Source organism: Bombina bombina, chromosome 6 (assembly GCF_027579735.1).
Source record: "Bombina bombina isolate aBomBom1 chromosome 6, aBomBom1.pri, whole genome shotgun sequence".
In the NCBI taxonomy this organism is placed as follows: domain Eukaryota; kingdom Metazoa; phylum Chordata; class Amphibia; order Anura; family Bombinatoridae; genus Bombina; species Bombina bombina.
The window spans coordinates 661,828,241-661,851,129 of record NC_069504.1 but is presented as its reverse complement, the minus strand read 5'-3'; the positions used below and the strand labels follow the sequence as shown (position 1 = coordinate 661,851,129).

At 42.7% G+C, this 22,889-nt stretch overlaps 1 protein-coding gene across 3 annotated transcripts in view; it reads right to left on the bottom strand.

Annotated features, from left to right (window-relative positions):
- LOC128663412 (TP53-binding protein 1) overlaps positions 1 to 22,889 on the bottom strand; it is an 816,604-nt gene that overhangs the window by 252,795 nt on the left and 540,920 nt on the right. For all 3 annotated transcript variants that reach the window (XM_053717732.1, XM_053717733.1, XM_053717734.1), the window contains exons 9-10: positions 5,397 to 5,692; positions 3,182 to 3,355 (exon numbers count right to left, since the gene is read on the bottom strand). In XM_053717732.1, the coding sequence (XP_053573707.1) occupies positions 3,182 to 3,355; positions 5,397 to 5,692 (470 nt within the window). The remainder of the gene's footprint in view (positions 1 to 3,181; positions 3,356 to 5,396; positions 5,693 to 22,889) is intronic.

Sequence of the window (22,889 nt, the reverse complement as noted above, 5' to 3'; positions counted from 1 at the left end):
GGCAAACCGTAGATACCGGTGATGATCTTTGTGGATCGGTATGTGAAGGTAAGCATCTTTTAAATCCACTGTGGTCATGTACTGACCCTTTTGGATCATGGGCAAGATTGTCCGAATAGTTTCCATTTTGAACGATGGAACTCTTAGGAATTTGTTTAGAATCTTTAAATCTAAGATTGGTCTGAAAGTTCCCTCTTTTTTGGGAACCACAAACAGGTTTGAGTAGAACCCTTGTCCTTGTTCCGACCGCGGAACCGGATGGATCACTCCCATTAATAACAGATCTTGTACACAGCGTAGAAACGCTTCTTTCTTTATCTGGTTTGTTGACAATCTTGACAGATGAAATCTCCCTCTTGGGGGAGATAATTTGAAGTCTAGAAGGTATCCCTGAGATATGATCTCTAGCGCCCAGGGATCCTGAACATCTCTTGCCCAGGCCTGGGCGAAGAGAGAAAGTCTGCCCCCCACTAGATCCGGTCCCGGATCGGGGGCTCTCGGTTCATGCTGTCTTTGGGGCAGCAGCAGGTTTCCTGGCCTGTTTGCCCTTGTTCCAGGACTGGTTGGGCTTCCAGCCTTGCCTGTAACGAGCAACAGCTCCTTCCTGTTTTGGTGCAGTGGAGGTTGATGCTGCTCCTGTTTTGAAATTCCGAAAGGGACGAAAATTAGACTGTCTAGCCTTAGCTTTGGCTTTGTCTTGAGGTAGGGCGTGGCCCTTACCTCCTGTAATGTCAGCGATAATTTCTTTCAAACCGGGCCCAAATAAGGACTGCCCCTTGAAAGGTATATTAAGTAATTTGGACTTAGAAGTAACATCAGCTGACCAGGATTTTAGCCACAGTGCCCTACGTGCCTGTATGGCGAATCCTGAGTTCTTAGCCGTAAGTTTGGTTAAATGTACTACGGCCTCCGAAATGAATGAATTAGCTAGTTTAAGGACTCTAAGCCTGTCCATAATGTCGTCTAGCGTAGATGAACTAAGGTTCTCTTCCAGAGACTCAATCCAAAATGCTGCCGCAGCCGTAATCGGCGCGATACATGCAAGGGGTTGCAAAATAAAACCTTGTTGAACAAACATTTTCTTAAGGTAACCCTCTAATTTTTTATCCATTGGATCTGAAAAAGCACAGCTATCCTCCACCGGGATAGTGGTACGCTTAGCTAGAGTAGAAACTGCTCCCTCCACCTTAGGGACCGTTTGCCATAAGTCCCGAGTGGTGGCGTCTATAGGAAACATCTTTCTAAATATTGGAGGGGGTGAGAACGGCACACCGGGTCTATCCCACTCCTTAGTAACAATTTCAGTTAATCTCTTAGGTATAGGAAAAACGTCAGTACTCGCCGGTACCGCAAAGTATTTATCCAACCTACATAGTTTCTCTGGTATTGCAACGGTGTTACAATCATTGAGAGCTGCTAAGACCTCCCCTAGTAATACACGGAGGTTCTCCAATTTAAATTTAAAATTTGAAATATCTGAATCCAATCTGTTTGGATCAGAACCGTCACCCACAGAATGAAGCTCTCCGTCCTCATGCTCTGCAAGCTGTGACGCAGTATCAGACATGGCCCTAGTATTGTCAGCGCACTCTGTTCTCACCCCAGAGTGATCACGCTTGCCTCTTAGTTCTGGTAATTTAGACAAAACTTCAGTCATAACAGTAGCCATATCTTGTAATGTTATCTGTAATGGCCGCCCAGATGTACTAGGTGCCATAATATCACGCACCTCCCGGGCGGGAGATGCAGGTACTGCCGCGTGAGGCGAGTTAGTCGGCATAACTCTCCCCTCGCAGATTGGTGAAATTTGTTCACATTGTACAGATTGACTTTTATTTAAAGTAGCATCAATACAGTTAGTACATAAATTTCTATTGGGCTCCACCTTGGCATTGGAACAAATGACACAGATATCTTCCTCTGAGTCAGACATGTTTAACACACTAGCAATAACTTGCAACCTGGTTATAATCTTTTTTAGCAAAAACGTACTGTGCCTCAAAGAGGTACTTAAACGATTAAATGACAGTTGAGATAATGAACTGAGAAACAGTTATAGCATCAACTTTAAAACAATACAACTTTTAGCAAAGGTTTTGTTCCATTAGTAAGATAACATAACTAAATTTGACATAAAAATTATTGAGTAACGTCTTTATCCACAGTCAATATAAAAAATTCTCACAGCTCTGCTGAGAGAATGTACCTCCCTTCAAGAAGTTTGAAGACCCCTGAGATCTGCCAGAGATGAACCGGATCATGCAGGAAAAATAATAATAGCTGACTGGAAATTGTTGATGCGTAGCAAAGAGCGCCAAAAACGGCCCCTCCCTCTCACACACAGCAGTGAAGAGAAACGAAACTGTCACAATTCAAAGCAAACTACTGCCAAGTGGAAAATAAAGCCCAAACATTTATTTACTCAGTACCTCAGCAATGTAAACGATTCTACATTCCAGCAAAAACGTTTAACATGATATAATACTTATTAAAAAGATTAGTGACCTTTAACAGAGTAGTTCCGGTGAAGTACCATTCCCAGAATACTGAAGTGTATACATACATGTCATTATAACGGTATAGCAGGATTTTCTCATCAATTCCATTCAGAAAATAAAAACTGCTACATACCTCAATGCAGATTCATCTGCCCCTGTCCCCTGATCTGAAGCTTTTACCTCCCTCAGATGGCCGAGAACAGCAATATGATCTTAACTACTCCGGTTAAAATCATAGTAAAAACTCTGGTAGATTCTTCCTCAAAGTCTGCCAGAGAAGTAATAACACGCTCCGGTGCTATTATAAAATAACAAACTTTTGATTGAAGTCATAAAAACTAAGTATAATCACCATAGTCCTCTCACACATCCTATCTAGTCGTTGGGTGCAAGAGAATGACTGGGACTGACGTAGAGGGGAGGAGCTATATGCAGCTCTGCTGGGTGAATCCTCTTGCATTTCCTGTTGGGGAGGAGTTATATCCCAGAAGTAATGATGACCCGTGGACTGATCACACATAACAGAAGAAAGAAATATTATATTCTGTGTGTAACATTTTTTTAATTGTGTAAAGTAATTTGAGAGGGCACCACCATAGTATAACAACATTATGATACATAGTTAACACCAACACCTTCCTGGGTTCTAACACAATCAGGATATTCTGCATTACTGTGGCTACCTTGCAGTTCGAGAAGGAGGACGCCCCCTTCTCCCTCTTCCACGAGGTGTAAGGGGTGCTTTGGTCCCCGGTCTACTGGCAAGTGATGAGTCTGTCTCGTCTTCACTCACTTGCACCCCAGTTAGTTCTCCTGATCGAAGTGGAGACCCTAGCTGGCAGGCCCCTTTCCTAGGACTGGGGAAAAAAATTTGTAAAGTTATATCCTGTAAGAGTCTTCGACACCCATTCCTCTGCATTCACATCCGCTTTGACTATGTTAATACAGTATTATATCAATGTTTGAGAGCACACAGTAAAAGTACAAGTAAAACATAATTTATGCTTACCTGATAAATTTATTTCTCTTGTGGTGTATCCAGTCCACGGATCATCCATTACTTGTGGGATATTCTCCTTCCCAACAGGAAGTTGCAAGATGATCACCCACAGCAGAGCTGCTATATAGCTCCTCCCCTAACTGCCATATCCAGTCATTCGACCGAAACAAGCCAAGAAAGGAGAAACCATAGGGTGCAGTGGTGACTGTAGTTTAAATTAAAATTTAGACCTGCCTTAAAAAGACAGGGTGGGCTGTGGACTGGATACACCACAAGAGAAATAAATTTATCAGGTAAGCATAAATTATGTTTTCTCTTGTAAGGTGTATCCAGTCCACGGATCATCCATTACTTGTGGGATACCAATACCAAAGCTAAAGTACACGTATGAAGGGAGGGACAAGGCAGGCTTAAATGGAAGGAACCACTGCCTGTAGAACCTTTCTCCCAAAAATAGCCTCCGAAGAAGCAAAAGTATCAAATTTGTAAAATTTTGAAAAGGTATGAAGCGAAGACCAAGTCGCCGCCTTGCAAATCTGTTCAACAGAAGCCTCATTTTTAAAGGCCCAGGTGGAAGCCACAGCTCTAGTAGAATGAGCTGTAATCCTTTCAGTGGGCTGCTGTCCAGCAGTCTCATAAGCTAAGCGTATTACGCTCCGAAGCCAAAAAGAAAGAGAGGTTGCCGAAGCTTTTTGACCTCTCCTCTGTCCAGAGTAAACAACAAACAGTGTAGATGTTTGGCGAAAATCTTTAGTAGCTTGTAAGTAAAACTTTAAAGCACGGACCACGTCCAGATTATGTAAAAGGCATTCCTTCTTTGAAGAAGGATTAGGACACAATGATGGAACAACAATCTCTTGATTGATATTCTTGTTAGAAACTACCTTAGGTAAAAACCCAGGTTTTGTACGCAGAACTACTTTATCTGAATGGAAAATCAGATAAGGAGAATCACATTGTAAGGCAGATAACTCAGAGACTCTCCGAGCCGAGGAAATAGCCATTAAAAACAGAACTTTCCAAGATAAAAGTTTGATATCAATGGAATGTAGGGGTTCAAACGGAACCCCTTGAAGAACTTTAAGAACCAAGTTTAAGCTCCATGGGGGAGCAACAGGTTTAAACACAGGCTTAATTCTAACCAAAGCCTGACAAAAAGCTTGAACATCTGGAACTTCTGCCAGACGCTTGTGCAAAAGAATAGACAGAGCAGAAATCTGTCCCTTTAAAGAACTAGCTGATAATCCTTTTTCCAAACCCTCTTGGAGAAAGGACAATATCCTAGGAATCCTAACCTTACTCCATGAGTAATTCTTGGATTCACACCAATAAAGGTATTTACGCCATATCTTATGGTAGATTTTCCTGGTGACAGGCTTTCGTGCCTGTATAAGGGTATCAATGACTGACTCGGAGAAGCCACGTTTTGATAAAATCAAGCGTTCAATCTCCATGCAGTCAGTCTCAGAGAAATTAGATTTGTATGATTGAAAGGACCTTGTAGTAGAAGGTCTTGTCTCAGAGGCAGGGTCCATGGTGGAAAGGATACACCACTTTCCTCTTACTACCTCCAGCTATGTTGAGAGTTTGCAAGAGAATGACTGGATATGGCAGTTAGGGGAGGAGCTATATAGCAGCTCTGCTGTGGGTGATCCTCTTGCAACTTCCTGTTGGGAAGGAGAATATCCCACAAGTAATGGATGATCCATGGACTGGATACACCTTACAAGAGAAATACTATTAACATCAGAATGGCATTTTCTTCAGTAAAGATTTACAACAGCCATACCCTAAAAAATATGCAAATAATTTTGTTGAACCCTCAAGTGCAATTTCTAGAATATCTCAATATGCTTTTAACATAATTAAAATATATAGCTGTTTAATCAAAGAAATACCTTAATTTTCCAAGTAGCCCACGCCCACTGGGAACAGCAAATTCTGACTCTGACAGAGTACACTTTCCTCTATGACCAGATGATGGCTTTGATCTTTCTGAGCTACCACCACTTATACTCTGTGCTGCAGACATACCGCTGCTGGCGCCACTAGAAGTACGCTGTAGGCTGGAAGTCTTTGAAGAAAAGGAACTAATGTCTGCAAGATCCCCAGATGTAATAGATGATGCACCAGTTCTGGAAGGTGAAACATCGTTCTCATATTCATGACATTCTATTATGGGATCTTCAGCTTCCTAAGGAAACAGATAAAAGGGAGAGACATTACACATATCTTATAATATGTTTTATTAAAATTGCAATACAAAGATTCAATTAAAGGGACATGAAACCCCACATTTTAGTTTCATAATTCATATAGAGCATGCAATTTTAAATAACTTTCTAATTTACTTCTATTATCAAATTTGCTTTTTTTTTTAGGTATATTTTGTTGAAAAGCCGGTGCGTAAGCTCAGGAGCATGCACATGTCTAACACTATATGGTAGAAGTTTTGCAAGAATGTAATCTATTTGCAAGAGCACTAGATGGCAGCACTATTACTTGCCATGTAGTGCTCCAGACAACTAGGTGTCTCTTCAACACAGAATATCATGGGAACGAAGCAAAATTGAGAATAGAAGTTGGAAACTTTTAAAAAAAATGATATGCTGTCTAAATCACAAAATAACATTTTATATCCCTTTAGGGCTACAATTTCACATTATTTTAGTAGGCTTATTAACATATATGGTATATCTAACAGCTTTAATAATTTGTGCAAGTACAGACAGACCATGGGAAATGTTCTGTTTACAAATACCTGTATCAGAAGGATGCATTCAAATTAGATAAGTAAGGCTTACTGGACTTCCCATATTCACATAGCACTACTGCAATAGGTTCCAATCAAATGTTATCAGTCACAGGGTAAATGGAGAACAGTCTCCCTAAAAGACAGTTCCATACAGGAACTACATATGTGTGAGTAGTAAACTCACCAAAAAAGTAAAAACAGCTAATAAGTAAAAGTCACAGACTTAAAGGGACACTGAACCCAAATTTTGTTCTTTTGTGATTCAGATAGAGCATGCAATTTTAAGCAACTGTCTAATTTACTCCTATTATCAATTTTTTAATTTTTGGTATCTTTATTTGAAATGCAAAAATGTAAGTTAAGATGCTGGCCCATTTTTGGTGAACAACCTGGGTTGTTCTTGCTGATTGGTGGATAAATTAATCCACCAATAAAAAAGTGCTGTCAAGAGTACTGAACCAAAAAACCCAGCTGTCTTCTTTTTCAAATAAAGATAGCAAGAGAACGAAGAAAAATTTATAATAGGAGTAAATTAGAAAGTTGCTTAAAATTGCATGCTCTATCTGAATCACGAAAGAAAGAAAAAAATTGGATTCAGTGTCCCTTTAAGGTTGACCACATTTCTGAATTAGAAAACAGAACATTAGCTAACTATGCAAAAGAAAAATACTATACAAGCATGTTAAAAAATAAGTAGGGCCATGAGTGCATGCATTGGCGCCAAAATATACTCAAACAATAATGAAGTAAAAAACTAGAAACTCTCAACCAAATATAAGCAATTTCTATATGTGTGCTTATATCCCTGAATACAATTCTTAAGACCCCTAGGAGAAATGTACAGAATGGACTCTCCAAACCTATCAAACAAATAGGACCCCTTAACTTCTCCCTCCGCCTATTCTTGGTTCTGGCCAAAAAAGGTGGACAGAAGGGAGGAGGTGTAACTTGGCTTTGCTTGCTAAATAGAATAGAATCTTGTGGCCACATTTAGCAGAAGATTGATGCACTTCTAATTTATAATGAAAGATAAAAGCACAGAGGAGACTTCCAAATCACTGTTTGGAAAATCTCATCTGGAGTAGTATCTGCCTGACAAGCCCAAGAAGTAGCAATAGCCCTGGTTAAGTGTGCCTTAACCCCTTAATGACAAGTGACGTACCAGGTACGTCCTGCAAAAACTTGCAGTTAGTGACAATGGACGTACCTGGTACGTCACTTGTCTAAGAGAGTGCTGGAAGCGATCGCAATCGCTTCCAGCAGCTCTCAGGGTATTGCAGTGATGCCTCGATATTGAGGCATCCTGCAATACCCTTAGAAAGCATCTGATGCAGAGAGAGCCACTCTGTGGCCCTCTCTGCACCGGTAGCGATGCGGCCGGTTCGTTGGTGGGTGGGAGCGCAACAGGGAGGCGGGTGGGCGGCCCATCGCTACCCGGCATCCGGCTCCTGTTAGTGCAATGTGCACGCCGGGTGCCGGGAGCGTGCGGGTGCGCGCGCACGCCCGCGATCACCTAAACACACTGACACCAATGAGTGGGAAGAGGGGGGGAAATATATATATATGAGGATCTGGGAGGGGGAGGGGGTTGGGGTATTGTGGGGGGCTGCTACACTACAGAAAAAAATAAATTAGTAATAAAAAATAATAATTAAAAACACTTTTTTGGGGGGCAAATTGGGTACTGGCAGACAGCTGCCAGTACCCAAGATGGCGGCAATTAGGTAGGGGAGAGGGTTAGATTGCTGGGGGGGGGGGATCATGGAGGTTGGGGCTAAGGCAGGAGTCCATCACAGCTAAAACATTTTATTTTTTTTTATTAAAAAAAATAAAAACTCCTTTTATTTAGTACTGGCAGACTTTCTGCCAGTACTTAAGATGGCGGGGACAATTGTGGGGTGGGGGAGGGAAGAGAACTGTTTGGGAGGGATCAGGGGGTGGGATGTGTCAGGTGGGAGGCTGATCTCTACCCTAAAGCTAAAATTAACCCTGCAAGCTCCCTACAAGCTACCTAATTTAACCCCTTAACTGCTGGGCATAATTTACGTGTGGTGCGCAGCAGCATTTAGCGGCCTTCTACTTACCAAAAAGCAACCACAAAGCCATATAAGTCTGCTATTTCTGAACAAAGGGGATCCCAAAGAAGCATTTACAACCATTTGTGCCTTAATTGCAGAAGCTGTTTGTAAATAATTTCAGTGGGAAACCTAAAGTTTGTGACAAAATTTGTGAAAAAGTGAACTTTTTTTTTTATTTGATGACATTTGGCGGTGAAATGGTGGCATGAAATATACCAAAATGGGCCTAGATCAATACTTTGGGTTGTCTTCTAAAAAAAAATATATACATGTCAAGGGATATTCAGGTATTCCTGACAGATATCAGGGTTCCAATGTAACTAGCGCTAATTTTGAAAAAAAGTTGTTTGGAAATAGCAAAGTGCTACTTGTATTTATGGCCCTATAACTTGCAAAAAAAGTAAAGAACATGTAAACATTGGGTATTTCTAAACTCAGGACAAAATTTAGAAACTATTTAGCATAGGTGTTTTTTGGTGATTGTAGATGTGTAACAGATTTTGGGGGTCAAAGTTAGAAAAAGTGTGTTTTTTTCAATTTTTTCCTCATATTTTATATTTTTTTTTATAGGAAATTATAAGATATGATGAAAATAATGGTATCCTTAGAAAGTCCATTTAATGGCGAGAAAAACGGTATATAATATGTATGGGTACAGTAAATGAGTAAGAGGAAAATTACAGCTAAACACAAACACTGCAGAAATGTAAAAATAGCCATTGTCATTAAGGGTAAGAAAATTGAAAAATGGTCCGGTCATTAAGGGGTTAAAGGGCCACTAAACCCAAAAATCTTTCTTTCATTATTCAGATAGCGAATACAATTTTAAACAACATTACAATTTACTCCTATTATTTATTTTGCTTCATTTTTTAGGTATCCTTAGTTGAAGAAAAAGCAATGCAAATGGGTGAGCCAATCACACAAGGCTTCTATGTGCAGCAACGAATCAGCAGCTACTGAACATATCTAGAAATGCTTTTCAGCAAAGAATATCAAGAAAATAAAACAAATTATATAATAGAAGTAAATTAGAAAGATGTTTAAAATTGCATTCTCTTTCTAAATCATGAAAGAAAAAATGTGGGTTTCATGTCCCTTAACATGCCTTGTCAGTTTTCATGGGGAACCATAAATAGACACTTAAGTTTTCCTGATGTCCTTAGTGCATTATATAAAAACACAAACACACACACACACACACAGATATATATATATATCTATCTATCTACACACACATACATACATACATACAAACAAACACATACGTGGAGACAATGCATCCAGTTGGTAAAGTGGTTTGCCTGCCATTCCCTACATATCAGGACAAAAAAAAACAGAATTTATACTTACCTGATAAATTACTTTCCCTTGCGGTGTATCCAGTCCACGGATTCATCCTTACTTGTGGGATATTCTCATTCCCTACAGGAAGTGGCAAAGAGAGCACACAGCAAAGCTGTCCATATAGCTCCCCCTCTGGCTCCGCCCCCCCCAGTCATTAGACCGACTGTTAGGAGAAAAAGGAGAAACCATAGGGTGCAGTGGTGACTGTAGTTTAATAATAAATTTTTAACCTGACTTAATTGCCAGGGCGGGCCGTGGACTGGATACACCGCAAGAGAAAGTAATTTATCAGGTAAGCATAAATTCTGTTTTCTCTTGCAAGGTGTATCCAGTCCACGGATTCATCCTTACTTGTGGGATACCAATACCAAAGCTTTAGGACACAGATGAAGGGTGGGAACAAGACAGGTAACCTAAACGGAAGGCACCACTGCTTGCAAAACCTTTCTCCCAAAAATAGCCTCCGAAGAAGCAAAAGTATCGAATTTGTAAAATTTGTCAAAAGTATGCAGTGAAGACCAAGTCGCTGCCTTAAAAATCTGTTCAACAGAAGCCTCATTCTTGAAGGCCCAAGTGGAAGCCACAGCTCTGGTGGAATGAGCTGTAATTCGTTCAGGAGGCTGCTGTCCAGCAGTCTCATAAGCCAATCGGATGATGCTTTTCAACCAGAAGGAAAGAGAGGTAGCTGTCGCTTTTTGACCTCTCCTCTTACCAGAATAGACAACAAACAAGGATGATGTTTGTCTGAAATCCTTAGTTGCTTGTAAATAGAATTTCAAAGCACGAACCACATCAAGATTGTGTAACAGCCGTTCCTTCTTAGAAGTTGGATTAGGACACAGAGAAGGAACAATGATTTCCTGGTTAATGTTCTTATTAGAAACAACCTTAGGAAGAAAACCAGGTTTGGTATGTAAAACTACCTTATCTGCATGGAACACCAGATAGGGTGAATTACACTGCAAAGCAGACAATTCTGAAACTCTTCGAGCAGAAGATATAGCTACCAACAACAAAACTTTCCAAGAAAATAACTTAATATCTATGGAATGTAAAGGTTCAAACGGAACCCCTTGAAGAACTGAAAGAACTAAATTTAGACTCCATGGAGGAGCCACTGATTTATAGACAGGCTTGATTCTGACTAATGCCTGTGAACATCTGGCACTCCTGCCAGACGCTTGTGTAAAAGGATAGACAGAGCTGATATCTGCCCCTTTAAGGAACTAGCTGATAAACCTTTCACCAATCCTTCTTGGAGAAAAGACCATATCCTTGGAATCCTAATCTTACTCCACGAGTAACCCTTGGATTCACACCAACAAAGATATTTCCGCCATATCTTATGGTAAATTTTCCTGGTGACAGGTTTTCTAGCTTGGATCAGAGTATCTATGACTGATTCAGAGAACCCACGCTTGGATAGAATTAAGCGTTCAATCTCCAGGCAGTCAGCTTCAGAGAAGCTAGATTTGGATGCTTGAATGGACCCTGTATTAGAAGATCCTGCCTCATTGGCAGTGTCCATGGTGGAACAGCTGACATGTCCACTAGGTCTGCATACCAAGTCCTGCGTGGCCACGCAGGCGCTATCAGAATTACAGAGGCCTTCACCTGTTTGATTCTGGCTACCAGCCGAGGGAGAAGGGGAAATGGTGGAAAGACATAGGCCAGATTGAAGGACCAAGGCGCTACTAGAGCATCTATCAATGCCGCCTTGGGATCCCTGGAGCTGGAGCCTTAAAGAGGAAGTTTGGTGTTCTGACGGGACGCCATCAGATCCAACTCCGGAACGCCCCAAAGCTGAATCAGCTGAGCAAATACCTCCGGGTGGAGTTCCCACTCCCCCGGGTGAAAAGTCTGACGACTTAGGAAATCCGCTTCCCAGTTGTCTACTCCTGGGATGTGAATTGCAGATAGGTGACAAGAGTGATCCTCCGCCCACCTGATTATCTTTGTTACTTCATTCATCGCTAAGGAACTCTTTGTTCCTCCCTGATGATTTATGTATGCTACAGTCGTGATGTTGTCCGACTGAAATCTGATGAACTTGGCCGCCGCTAGCTGAGGCCATGCCTGGAGCGTATTGAATATCGCTCTCAGTTCCAAAATGTTTATCGGGAGAAGAGACTCTTCCCGAGACCATAGGCCCTGAGCTTTCAGGGAGCCCCAGACCGCGCCCCAGCCTATCAGACTGGCGTCGGTCGTTAAAATGATCCACTCTGGTCTGCGGAAGCACATTCCCTGAGACAGGTGATCCTGAAACAACCACCAGAGAAGAGAATCTCTGGTGTTCTGGTACAGTTGGATTTGAGGAGACAAATCTGCATAATCTCCATTCCACTGTTTGAGCATGCACAATTGCAGTGGCCTGAGATGAATTCGAGCAAAAGGAACTACGTCCATTGCCGCTACCATTAATCCGATTACCTCCATGCACTGAGCTACAGATGGCCGAGGAATGGAATGAAGAGCTCGGCAAGTGCTGAGAAGCTTTAACCTTCTGACCTCCGTCAGAAATATTTTCATTTCTACCGAGTCTATTAATGTCCCCAGGAAGGGAACCCTTGTGAGTGGGGACAGAGAACTTTTTTCGGTGTTCACTTTCCACCCGTGAGACCTTAGAAAGGCCAGAACAATTTCCGTATGAGCCTTGGCTCTGAGAAAAGACGACGCCTGTATGAAGATGTCGTCCAGATAGGGTGCTACTGCAATGCCCCACGGTCTTAGGACCGCCAGAAGGGACCCTAGCACCTTTGTGAAAATTCTTGGAGCGGTGGCCAACCCGAAGGAAAGGGCCACGAACTGGTAATGCTTGTCCAGAAAAGCGAACCTTAGGAACTGATGGTGATCTTTGTGGATAGGAATATGAAGGTACACATCCTTTAAATCCACAGTAGTCATATATTGACCTTCCTGGATCATTGGTAAGATTGTCTGAATGGTCTCCATCTTGAAGGATGGAACTCTGAGGAATTTGTTTAGAATTTTTAGATCCAGAATTGGTCTGAAAGTTCCTTCCTTTTTGGGAACCACAAAAAGGTTTGAGTAAAATCCCAGTCCTTGTTCTGTAGTTGGGACTGGATATATCACTCCCATCTTGAGTAGATCTTCTACACAGCGTAAGAACGCCTCTTTCTTTGTCGTGTCTGAAGACAGACGAGAAATGTGGAACCTTCCCCTTGGAGAAGAGTCCTTGAATTCTAGAAGATATCCCTGAGCAACTATCTCTAATGAATAAGGTATGGAAGGGAGCGCTATAAGCTTAATAGGATGTGAACTCAAGGATGTGTGCAATGTGGATATAGGTGACCGCAGTCTAAAATTTAATACAACAAGTGATATACAATAAAATCACATTAAAAATTACATTAAAAGATTACATTAAAAAGTAGCATGGATCCATGGTACGTACAAAAAATTGTACAAAGAAGGCTAAAATGCAATAATAACTGAGTATTTAACACAAAGCTAAACATGCAATCGAGCAACAATGGTAAAAATAGAGATAAGGGATGGGTCGGCTGGTACAAAACAAGTGATTAAAGCAATTAGTGCTACACCGTGGCCTTGGTGAAACAATGTGACAAATAACAATGTCCAAATATGTGATCAAACGAGAGATCAAACGAGAGATCAAAAGAAAAAAATGGGATCAAAGAAAAAAATGGGATCAAAGAAAAAATGTATTAACGATAGTGATCAAAAATATATATAGTTAGCTAAGTTTACCATAGTCCACTCCAACTATCTCTAATGCCCAGGGATCGGGAACATCTCTTGCCCAAGCCTGAGCAAAGAGAGAGAGTCTGCCCACTACCAGATCCGGTCCCGGATCGGGGGATACCCCTTCATGCGGTCTTAGTAGCAGCTGCAGGCTTCTTGGCCTGTTTACCCTTGTTCCAGCCCTGCAAAGGCTTCCAGGTTGCCTTGGGCTGTGGAGAGTTACCCTCTTGCTTTGCGGTCGCAGAGGTTGAAGCAGGACCGCTCCTGAAGTTGTGAAAGGAACGAAAATTAGCCTTGTTTTTAGCCTTAAAAGGCCTGTCTTGTGGGAGGGCATGGCCCTTTCCCCCAGTGATATCCGAAATAATCTCTTTCAACGCGGGCCCGAAAAGGGTCTTCCCTTTGAAAGGAATATTCAGTAGCTTTGTCTTAGACGACACATCGGCTGACCATGATTTAAGCCAAAGCGCTCTGCGCGCCATGATAGCAAACCCAGAATTTTTCGCCGCTAACTTAGCTAATTGTAAGGCAGCATCTGTGATAAAAGAATTAGCCAGCTTTAGAGCCTTAATTCTATCCATAATTTCGTCATATGAGGTCTCAGTCTGGAGCGACTCCTCCAGCGCCTCAAACCAGAAAGCCGCTGCAGTAGTTACCGGAATAATGCAGGCAATAGGCTGGAGAAGGAAACCTTGTTGAACGAATATTTTCTTTAGTAAACCTTCTAATTTTTTATCCAAAGGATCTTTGAACGCACAACTGTCTTCGATTGGTATGGTTGTGCGCTTGGCTAGTGTTGAAACTGCCCCCTCTACCTTAGGGACCGTCTGCCATGCGTCCCACCTAGGATCAGTAATGGGGAACATTTTCTTAAAGATAGGGGGGGAACAAAGGGTACACCTGGTCTCTCCCACTCCCTATCCACAATATCCGCCACCCTCTTAGGGATCAAAAACGCATCAGTGTATACAGGGACTTCTAGATATTTGTCCATTTTGCACAATTTCTCTGGGACCACCATGGGGTCGCAATCATCCAGCGTAGCTAATACCTCCTTAAGCAGCACACGGAGGTGTTCCAGCTTAAATTTAAACGCTAAGGAATCTGAATCTGCCCGCTGAGAAACTTTTCCAGTGTCAGAAATCTCTCCCTCGGACAGCACATCCCTCACCGACACTTCAGAGTGTTGTGAGGGTACCACAGATAAATCCTCCAAAGCTTCTGATTGCTCATACTCTGTTCTTAAAACCGAGCTATCACGCTTTTTAGGAAAAACTGGCAGTTTGGATAAAAATGCCGCAAGGGAATTATCCATGACTGCTGCTAATTGTTCTAATGTAATAGGGGCCAATGCGCTAGAGGTACTAGGCATCGATTGCGCGGGCGTAACTGGTGTGGACACATGGGGAGAGGAAGGAGGGCTATCCTCATTACCTTCTGTTAAAGAATCATCTTGGGATACATTTATAAGTGAAACATCGTGATCTTTAAAATGCTTAGACACATTAGCACACTTAAAACAAAAATGTAAAGGGGGTTCCACCATGGCTACTAAACACATAGAGCAACGTCTATCTGTAGGCTCAGACATGTTAAACAGACTTAGACAGCACTCAAATACTGAAAAATACAATTTGAGAAAAAACGGTACTGTGCCTTTAAATAATAAAAAGCGCACACTTTTTTACTAAATCACAAAAAATTATCCAATCTTTTTACCACACTATCTTAATGCTTTGGTATGATTGCACCGAAATTTTCAAGTCAATTAACCCCTTAATGCCCGAACCGGAGCAACCTAAAGCTGACAACCGGATAGCAAACTACAGCACCATGCCACAGCAATCTGCTGTGGCCCTACCTTGCCCCTGGGGATTAATTTGATAGAAATAAGCCTCTATGAAGTCCTCCAGTATTCTTTGGACCCTCCAAGTGAAGCTGCATGAAGCTGTCTGCTATATGAACTGCGCAACTGAGGCGTGAAAATTAGGCCCCCTCCCTCTCCAATCCGGAGTTGTGGGGCCTTGCAAACCCTCTATAGGTGTCTAAAATTCTGCCATGTGGAATAAAACCCCCAGAAAACACTCCAAAAGTGTTAAAAACTTGTACAATCATCATATTTTCCCTATAAAATAATTGATTGCCCTTTAACAGTGTCCACCAGTCTTTTAGCCCTGTTAATAAAGCCTTCCTTCTATACCGAGTCTCAGAATATGGCTTACCTTCCCCACATGGGAATTCTTGTCAGTCTTCTAGCATTACTAAGTCTTGACTAGAAAAAGATGACTGAACATACCTTGTAGCAGTTAAGCCTGCAAACTGTTCCCCCCAACTGAAGTTTTCTGGTACTCCTCAGTCCTGTGTGGGAACAGCAGTGGATTTTAGTTACAACATGCTAAAATCATTTTCCTCTCAGCAGAATTCTTCTTCACTTTCTGCTAGAGAGTAAATAGTACAAACCGGCACTATTTAAAAATAACAAACTTTTGATTGAAGATATAAAAACTACAAATCTAACACCACATTCACTTTACCCTCCCGTGGAGATGCTACTTGTTAGAGCGGCAAAGAGAATGACTGGGGGGGCCGAGCCAGAGGGGGAGCTATATGGACAGCTTTGCTGTGTGCTCTCTTTGCCACTTCCTGTAGGAAATGAGAATATCCCACAAGTAAGGATGAATCCGTGGACTGGATACACCTTGCAAGAGAAAACAGAATTTATGTTTACCTGATAAATTACTTTCTCCAACGGTGTGTCCGGTCCACGGCGTCATCCTTACTTGTGGGATATTCTCTTCCCCAACAGGAAATGGCAAAGAGCCCAGCAAAGCTGGTCACATGATCCCTCCTAGGCTCTGCCTTCCCCAGTCATTCGACCGACGTAAAGGAGGAATATTTGCATAGGAGAAATCATATGATACCGTGGTGACTGTAGTTAAAGAAAATAAATTATCAGACCTGATTAAAAAACCAGGGCGGGCCGTGGACCGGACACACCGTTGGAGAAAGTAATTTATCAGGTAAACATAAATTCTGTTTTCTCCAACATAGGTGTGTCCGGTCCACGGCGTCATCCTTACTTGTGGGAACCAATACCAAAGCTTTAGGACACGGATGAAGGGAGGGAGCAAATCAGGTCACCTAGATGGAAGGCACCACGGCTTGCAAAACCTTTCTCCCAAAAATAGCCTCAGAAGAAGCAAAAGTATCAAATTTGTAAAATTTAGTAAAAGTGTGCAGTGAAGACCAAGTCGCTGCCTTACATATCTGATCAACAGAAGCCTCGTTCTTGAAGGCCCATGTGGAAGCCACAGCCCTAGTGGAATGAGCTGTGATTCTTTCAGGAGGCTGCCGTCCGGCAGTCTCGTAAGCCAATCTGATGATGCTTTTAAGCCAAAAAGAGAGAGAGGTAGAAGTTGCTTTTTGACCTCTCCTTTTACCAGAATAAACAACAAACAAGGAAGATGTTTGTCTAAAATCCTTTGTAGCATCTAAATAGAATTTTAGAGCACGAACTACATCCAAATTGAGCAACAAACGTTCCTTCTTTGAAACTGGATTCGGACACAAAGAAGGCACGACTATCTCCTGGTTAATGTTCTTGTTAGAAACAACTTTCGGAAGAAAACCAGGTTTAGTACGCAAAACCACCTTATCTGCATGGAACACCAGATAAGGAGGAGAACACTGCAGAGCAGATAATTCTGAAACTCTTCTAACAGAAGAAATTGCAACCAAAAACAAAACTTTCCAAGATAATAACTTAATATCAACGGAATGTAAGGGTTCAAACGGAACCCCCTGAAGAACTGAAAGAACTAAATTGAGACTCCAAGGAGGAGTCAAAGGTTTGTAAACAGGCTTGATTCTAACCAGAGCCTGAACAAAGGCTTGAACATCTGGCACAGCTGCCAGCTTTTTGTGAAGTAACACAGACAAGGCAGAAATCTGTCCCTTCAAAGAACTTGCAGATAATCCTTTCTCCAAACCTTCTTGAAGAAAGGATAGAATCTTAGGAATTTTCATCTTGTCCCAAGGGAATCCTTTAGATTCACACCAACAGATATATTTTTTCCATATTTTGTGGTAGATTTTTCTAGTTACAGGCTTTCTGGCCTGAACAAGAGTATCAATGACAGAATCTGAGAACCCTCGCTTTGATAAGATCAAGCGTTCAATCTCCAAGCAGTCAGTTAGAGTGAGACCAGATTCGGATGTTCGAACGGACCTTGAACAAGAAGGTCTCGTCTCAAAGGTAGCTTCCATGGTGGAGCCGATGACATATTCACCAGGTCTGCATACCAAGTCCTGCGTGGCCATGCAGGAGCTATCAAGATCACCGATGCCCTCTCCTGATTGATCCTGGCTACCAGCCTGGGGATGAGAGGAAACGGCGGGAATACATAAGCTAGTTTGAAGGTCCAAGGTGCTACTAGTGCATCTACTAGAGTCGCCTTGGGATCCCTGGATCTGGACCCGTAGCAAGGAACCTTGAAGTTCTGACGAGAGGCCATCAGATCCATGTCTGGAATGCCCCACAATTGAGTAATTTGGGCAAAGATTTCCGGATGGAGTTCCCACTCCCCCGGATGAAATGTCTGACGACTCAGAAAATCCGCTTCCCAATTTTCCACTCCCGGGATGTGGATTGCAGACAAGTGGCAGGAGTGAGTCTCCGCCCATTGAATGATTTTGGTCACTTCTTCCATCGCCAGGGAACTCCTTGTTCCCCCCTGATGGTTGATGTACGCAACAGTCGTCATGTTGTCTGATTGAAACCTTATGAACTTGGTCTTTGCTAGCTGAGGCCAAGCCTTGAGAGCATTGAATATCGCTCTCAGTTCCAGAATGTTTATCGGGAGAAGAGATTCTTCCCGAGACCAAAGACCCTGAGCTTTCAGGGGTCCCCAGACCGCGCCCCAGCCCACCAGACTGGCGTCGGTCGTGACAATGACCCACTCTGGTCTGCGGAAGCTCATCCCCTGTGACAGGTTGTCCAGGGACAGCCACCAACGGAGTGAATCTCTGGTCCTCTGATCTACTTGTATCGTCGGAGACAAGTCTGTATAGTCCCCATTCCACTGACTGAGCATGCACAGTTGTAATGGTCTTAGATGAATTCGCGCAAAAGGAACTATGTCCATTGCCGCTACCATCAAACCTATTACTTCCATGCACTGCGCTATGGAAGGAAGAGGAACAGAATGAAGTATTTGACAAGAGTTTAGAAGTTTTGATTTTCTGGCCTCTGTCAGAAAAATCCTCATCTCTAAGGAGTCTACTATTATTGTTCCCAAGAAGGGAACCCTTGTTGACGGAGATAGAGAACTTTTTTCTACGTTCACTTTCCACCCGTGAGATCTGAGAAAGGCCAGGACAATGTCCGTGTGAGCCTTTGCTTGTGGAAGGGACGACGCTTGAATCAGTATGTCGTCCAAGTAAGGTACTACTGCAATGCCCCTTGGTCTTAGCACCGCTAGAAGGGACCCTAGTACCTTTGTGAAAATTCTTGGAGCAGTAGCTAATCCGAACGGAAGTGCCACAAACTGGTAATGCTTGTCCAGAAATGCGAACCTTAGGAACCGATGATGTTCCTTGTGGATAGGAATATGTAGATACGCATCCTTTAAATCCACCGTGGTCATGAATTGACCTTCCTGGATGGAAGGAAGAATTGTTCGAATGGTTTCCATTTTGAACGATGGAACCTTGAGAAACTTGTTTAGGATCTTGAGATCTAAGATTGGTCTGAATGTTCCCTCTTTTTTGGGAACTACGAACAGATTGGAGTAGAACCCCATCCCTTGTTCTCCTAATGGAACAGGATGAATCACTCCCATTTTTAACAGGTCTTCTACACAATGTAAGAATGCCTGTTTTTTTATGTGGTCTGAAGACAATTGAGACCTGTGGAACCTCCCCCTTGGGGGAAGCCCCTTGAATTCCAGAAGATAACCTTGGGAGACTATTTCTAGCGCCCAAGGATCCAGAACATCTCTTGCCCAAGCCTGAGCGAAGAGAGAGAGTCTGCCCCCCACCAGATCCGGTCCCGGATCGGGGGCCAACATCTCATGCTGTCTTGGTAGCAGTGGCAGGTTTCTTGGTCTGCTTACCTTTGTTCCAGCCTTGCATTGGCCTCCAGGCTGGCTTGGCTTGAGAAGTATTACCCTCTTGCTTAGAGGACGTAGCACTTGGGGCTGGTCCGTTTCTGCGAAAGGGACGAAAATTAGGTTTATTTTTGGCCTTGAAAGACCTATCCTGAGGAAGGGCGTGGCCCTTGCCCCCAGTGATATCAGAAATAATCTCTTTCAAGTCAGGGCCAAACAGCGTTTTCCCCTTGAAAGGAATGTTAAGCAATTTGTTCTTAGAAGACGCATCCGCTGACCAAGATTTTAGCCAAAGCGCTCTGCGCGCCACAATAGCAAACCCAGAATTTTTCGCCGCTAATCTAGCCAATTGCAAAGTGGCGTCTAGAGTGAAAAAGTTAGCCAATTTGAGAGCATGAATTCTGTCCAAAATCTCCTCATAAGAAGAATCTTTATTGAGCGCCTTTTCTAGTTCATCGAACCAGAAACACGCTGCTGTAGTGACAGGAACAATGCATGAAATTGGTTGTAGAAGGTAACCTTGCTGAACAAACATCTTTTTTTTTTTTTTTTTTTTTTAAATTTTTTATTGAGGGAGAAATAAGTATATAAATATGTACAGGACAGATAAAGTCAGCCATATAACAATCATTTGGTTGAATACTAACAAAGCTAATCCTCATTTTTTAACCCCTAATAACATTGTTACAGGCCACATTTGGACCTTTTCTGCTTTCTTGAATGTCCAGGGGATTTTATTACACCTAAATAAAACTAAGCAAAAAAAAAAACAAAAAACAAACAGATAACAATGTGATAATTTCAGAGTCCATATGTTCAGGCACACTGGTTGTCATATTAGCGCAGTCCTAGGGTCTTATGGAGCCAGTATAAACATTTGCACAATTATATGTAATGAAACAGGGTAACATATACACATTGCAGCTTTGCCCATTAGCTAATCATATGGGGGCATTGAAAAATTGCATCTTGGAGAGAGGGCAACAATATAAATGTGCGGCTACCGATTGCTGATATGGGGATACCTGGGCCATTACTAAGTGCAATAAAGGAGGGTTGCTGCCAAATATGATGACTCAGGTTCAGGTGTTTACAAGCGCCAACATTGTTCATGCATTTTACAGGGTTTAAAGGAGGCAAACAAACATTTTACAGGTTTTGAGGAAGGTTACCATAGAGAGAAAGCACAGGTTTAGCTGAGTGAGATGAGTTTTGGGCATGCAAAAATGCTATGGTTTTCAGCCTGTGTCCAGTTGTGTGCTCCACGAGGTTATATCTGATATGCCGTCAGTGGGGTTATTTGGCTTAATAATCTCATGCTCGTATGGATCTGATGTTAAGTGCACATTGTGAAGGCGCAGTCCCAGAGCGATAGCGACTATCCCCACTTCTGAGCCTCTCTCCTCCTCTAGCTTACTGTATGGGAAAAGTCGTGGAGTGACAGCCAATGCACCTTTGATATGTTCCTGCACTGCGAGCAGCTCTGGTGGTGCTGTTATTAGTTGGGCTTTACTGCGATGCAAAACAGGGCCTTTGTCGCTACTCTTCATCTCGGCTAGTATAGTCCCTGCTGATTCCCCGTGTTCCGATAGGAGCCATGTGGGCACATCGGTCAGCTGTATGGTATGCGGGTGGCCTCCAGCCGCCCCCGAGCCCCCCAGCACCGTCTGTGAGCCATATGACGCTTCCTCTCTGCTATATGTGAGGTGATCGGGCCCCCGGGGGACATCGGCAACCACCTGTGGCTGTGGTAGGGCGGGTAAAGGTAAGGATAAAGGTCTCACCTCCATTATTGCTCCTCTCTGGGCTCCATTTTTTGTTCCGGGCTCTGCAATACATGGATTTGATGTGGCAGAATGTAAATGCCTGTGGCCAGTGCTCTCTGTAGCGACCTGACAAGGCTGGTTGTGGCATATTTTGTCAAGCAGCCTGTCCAGCTTAGCGAAGCGTAAATTGAGTTCCTGTTCCAGTTCTATCTCCCAAGCGGCCGCCATTTTAGAGTAGTCCATTACCCAGTAGCTTGCTGAACAGAGTTCATTCATGATGTACGCTTAGTAATAATATGTTGAGGTGTGCAATGTTGCTTCTGCAGTGTTGTTTAGAAGGACAGTAAGGCAGTCTCCCGCTGCCGGCACTGGTAACCCGGAGGAGCCGGGGGGGGGTTGCTACCTATGTGTAGGCCGCCGCCTTAGGTATTAAGCTTCCAAACTGTGTCTCCGCTTTCATAAATACAGCATAAGGAAGTTAGGTTATGTTCACCTTATATTAGGCAACAAAAGCTGATATCTAGATTTGCTGTTAAAAGCTCTAAAACGGCGGTTTGTAGAGAAATCTTGCGGAGCTAACAGTACATGCGACTGGTTAGGTACGCCATTCGGACACGCCCCTGAACAAACATCTTTTTAAGCAAACCCTCTAATTTTTTATCCATAGGATCTTTGAAAGCACAACTATCTTCTATGGGTATAGTGGTGCGTTTGTTTAGAGTAGAAACCGCCCCCTCGACCTTGGGGACTGTCTGCCATAAGTCCTTTCTGGGGTCGACCATAGGAAACAATTTCTTAAATATAGGGGGAGGGACGAAAGGTATGCCGGGCCTTTCCCATTCTTTATTTACAATGTCCGCCACCCGCTTGGGTATAGGAAAAGCTTCGGGGGGCCCCGGGACCTCTAGGAACTTGTCCATTTTACATAATTTCTCTGGAATGACCAAATTCTCACAATCATCCAGAGTAGATAACACCTCCTTAAGCAGGGCGCGGAGATGTTCCAATTTAAATTTAAATGTAATCACATCAGGTTCAGCTTGTTGAGAAATTTTCCCTGAATCTGAAATTTCTCCCTCAGACAAAACCTCCCTGGCCCCCTCAGACTGGTGTAGGGGCACTTCAGAACCAATATCATCAGCGTCCTCATGCTCTTCAGTATTTTCTAAAACAGAGCAGTCGCGCTTTCACTGATAAGTGGGCATTTTGGCTAAAATGTTTTTGATAGAATTATCCATTACAGCCGTTAATTGTTGCATAGTAAGGAGTATTGGCGCACTAGATGTACTAGGGGCCTCCTGAGTGGGCAAGACTGGTGTAGACGAAGGAGGGGATGATGCAGTACCATGCTTACTCCCCTCACTTGAGGAATCATCTTGGGCATCATTTTCTCTAAATTTTGTGTCACATAAATCACATCTATTTAAATGAGAAGGAACCTTGGCTTCCCCACATACAGAACACAGTCTATCTGGTAGTTCAGACATGTTAAACAGGCATAAACTTGATAACAAAGTACAAAAAACGTTTTAAAATAAAACCGTTACTGTCACTTTAAATTTTAAACTGAACACACTTTATTACTGCAAATGTGAAAAAGTATGAAGGAATTGTT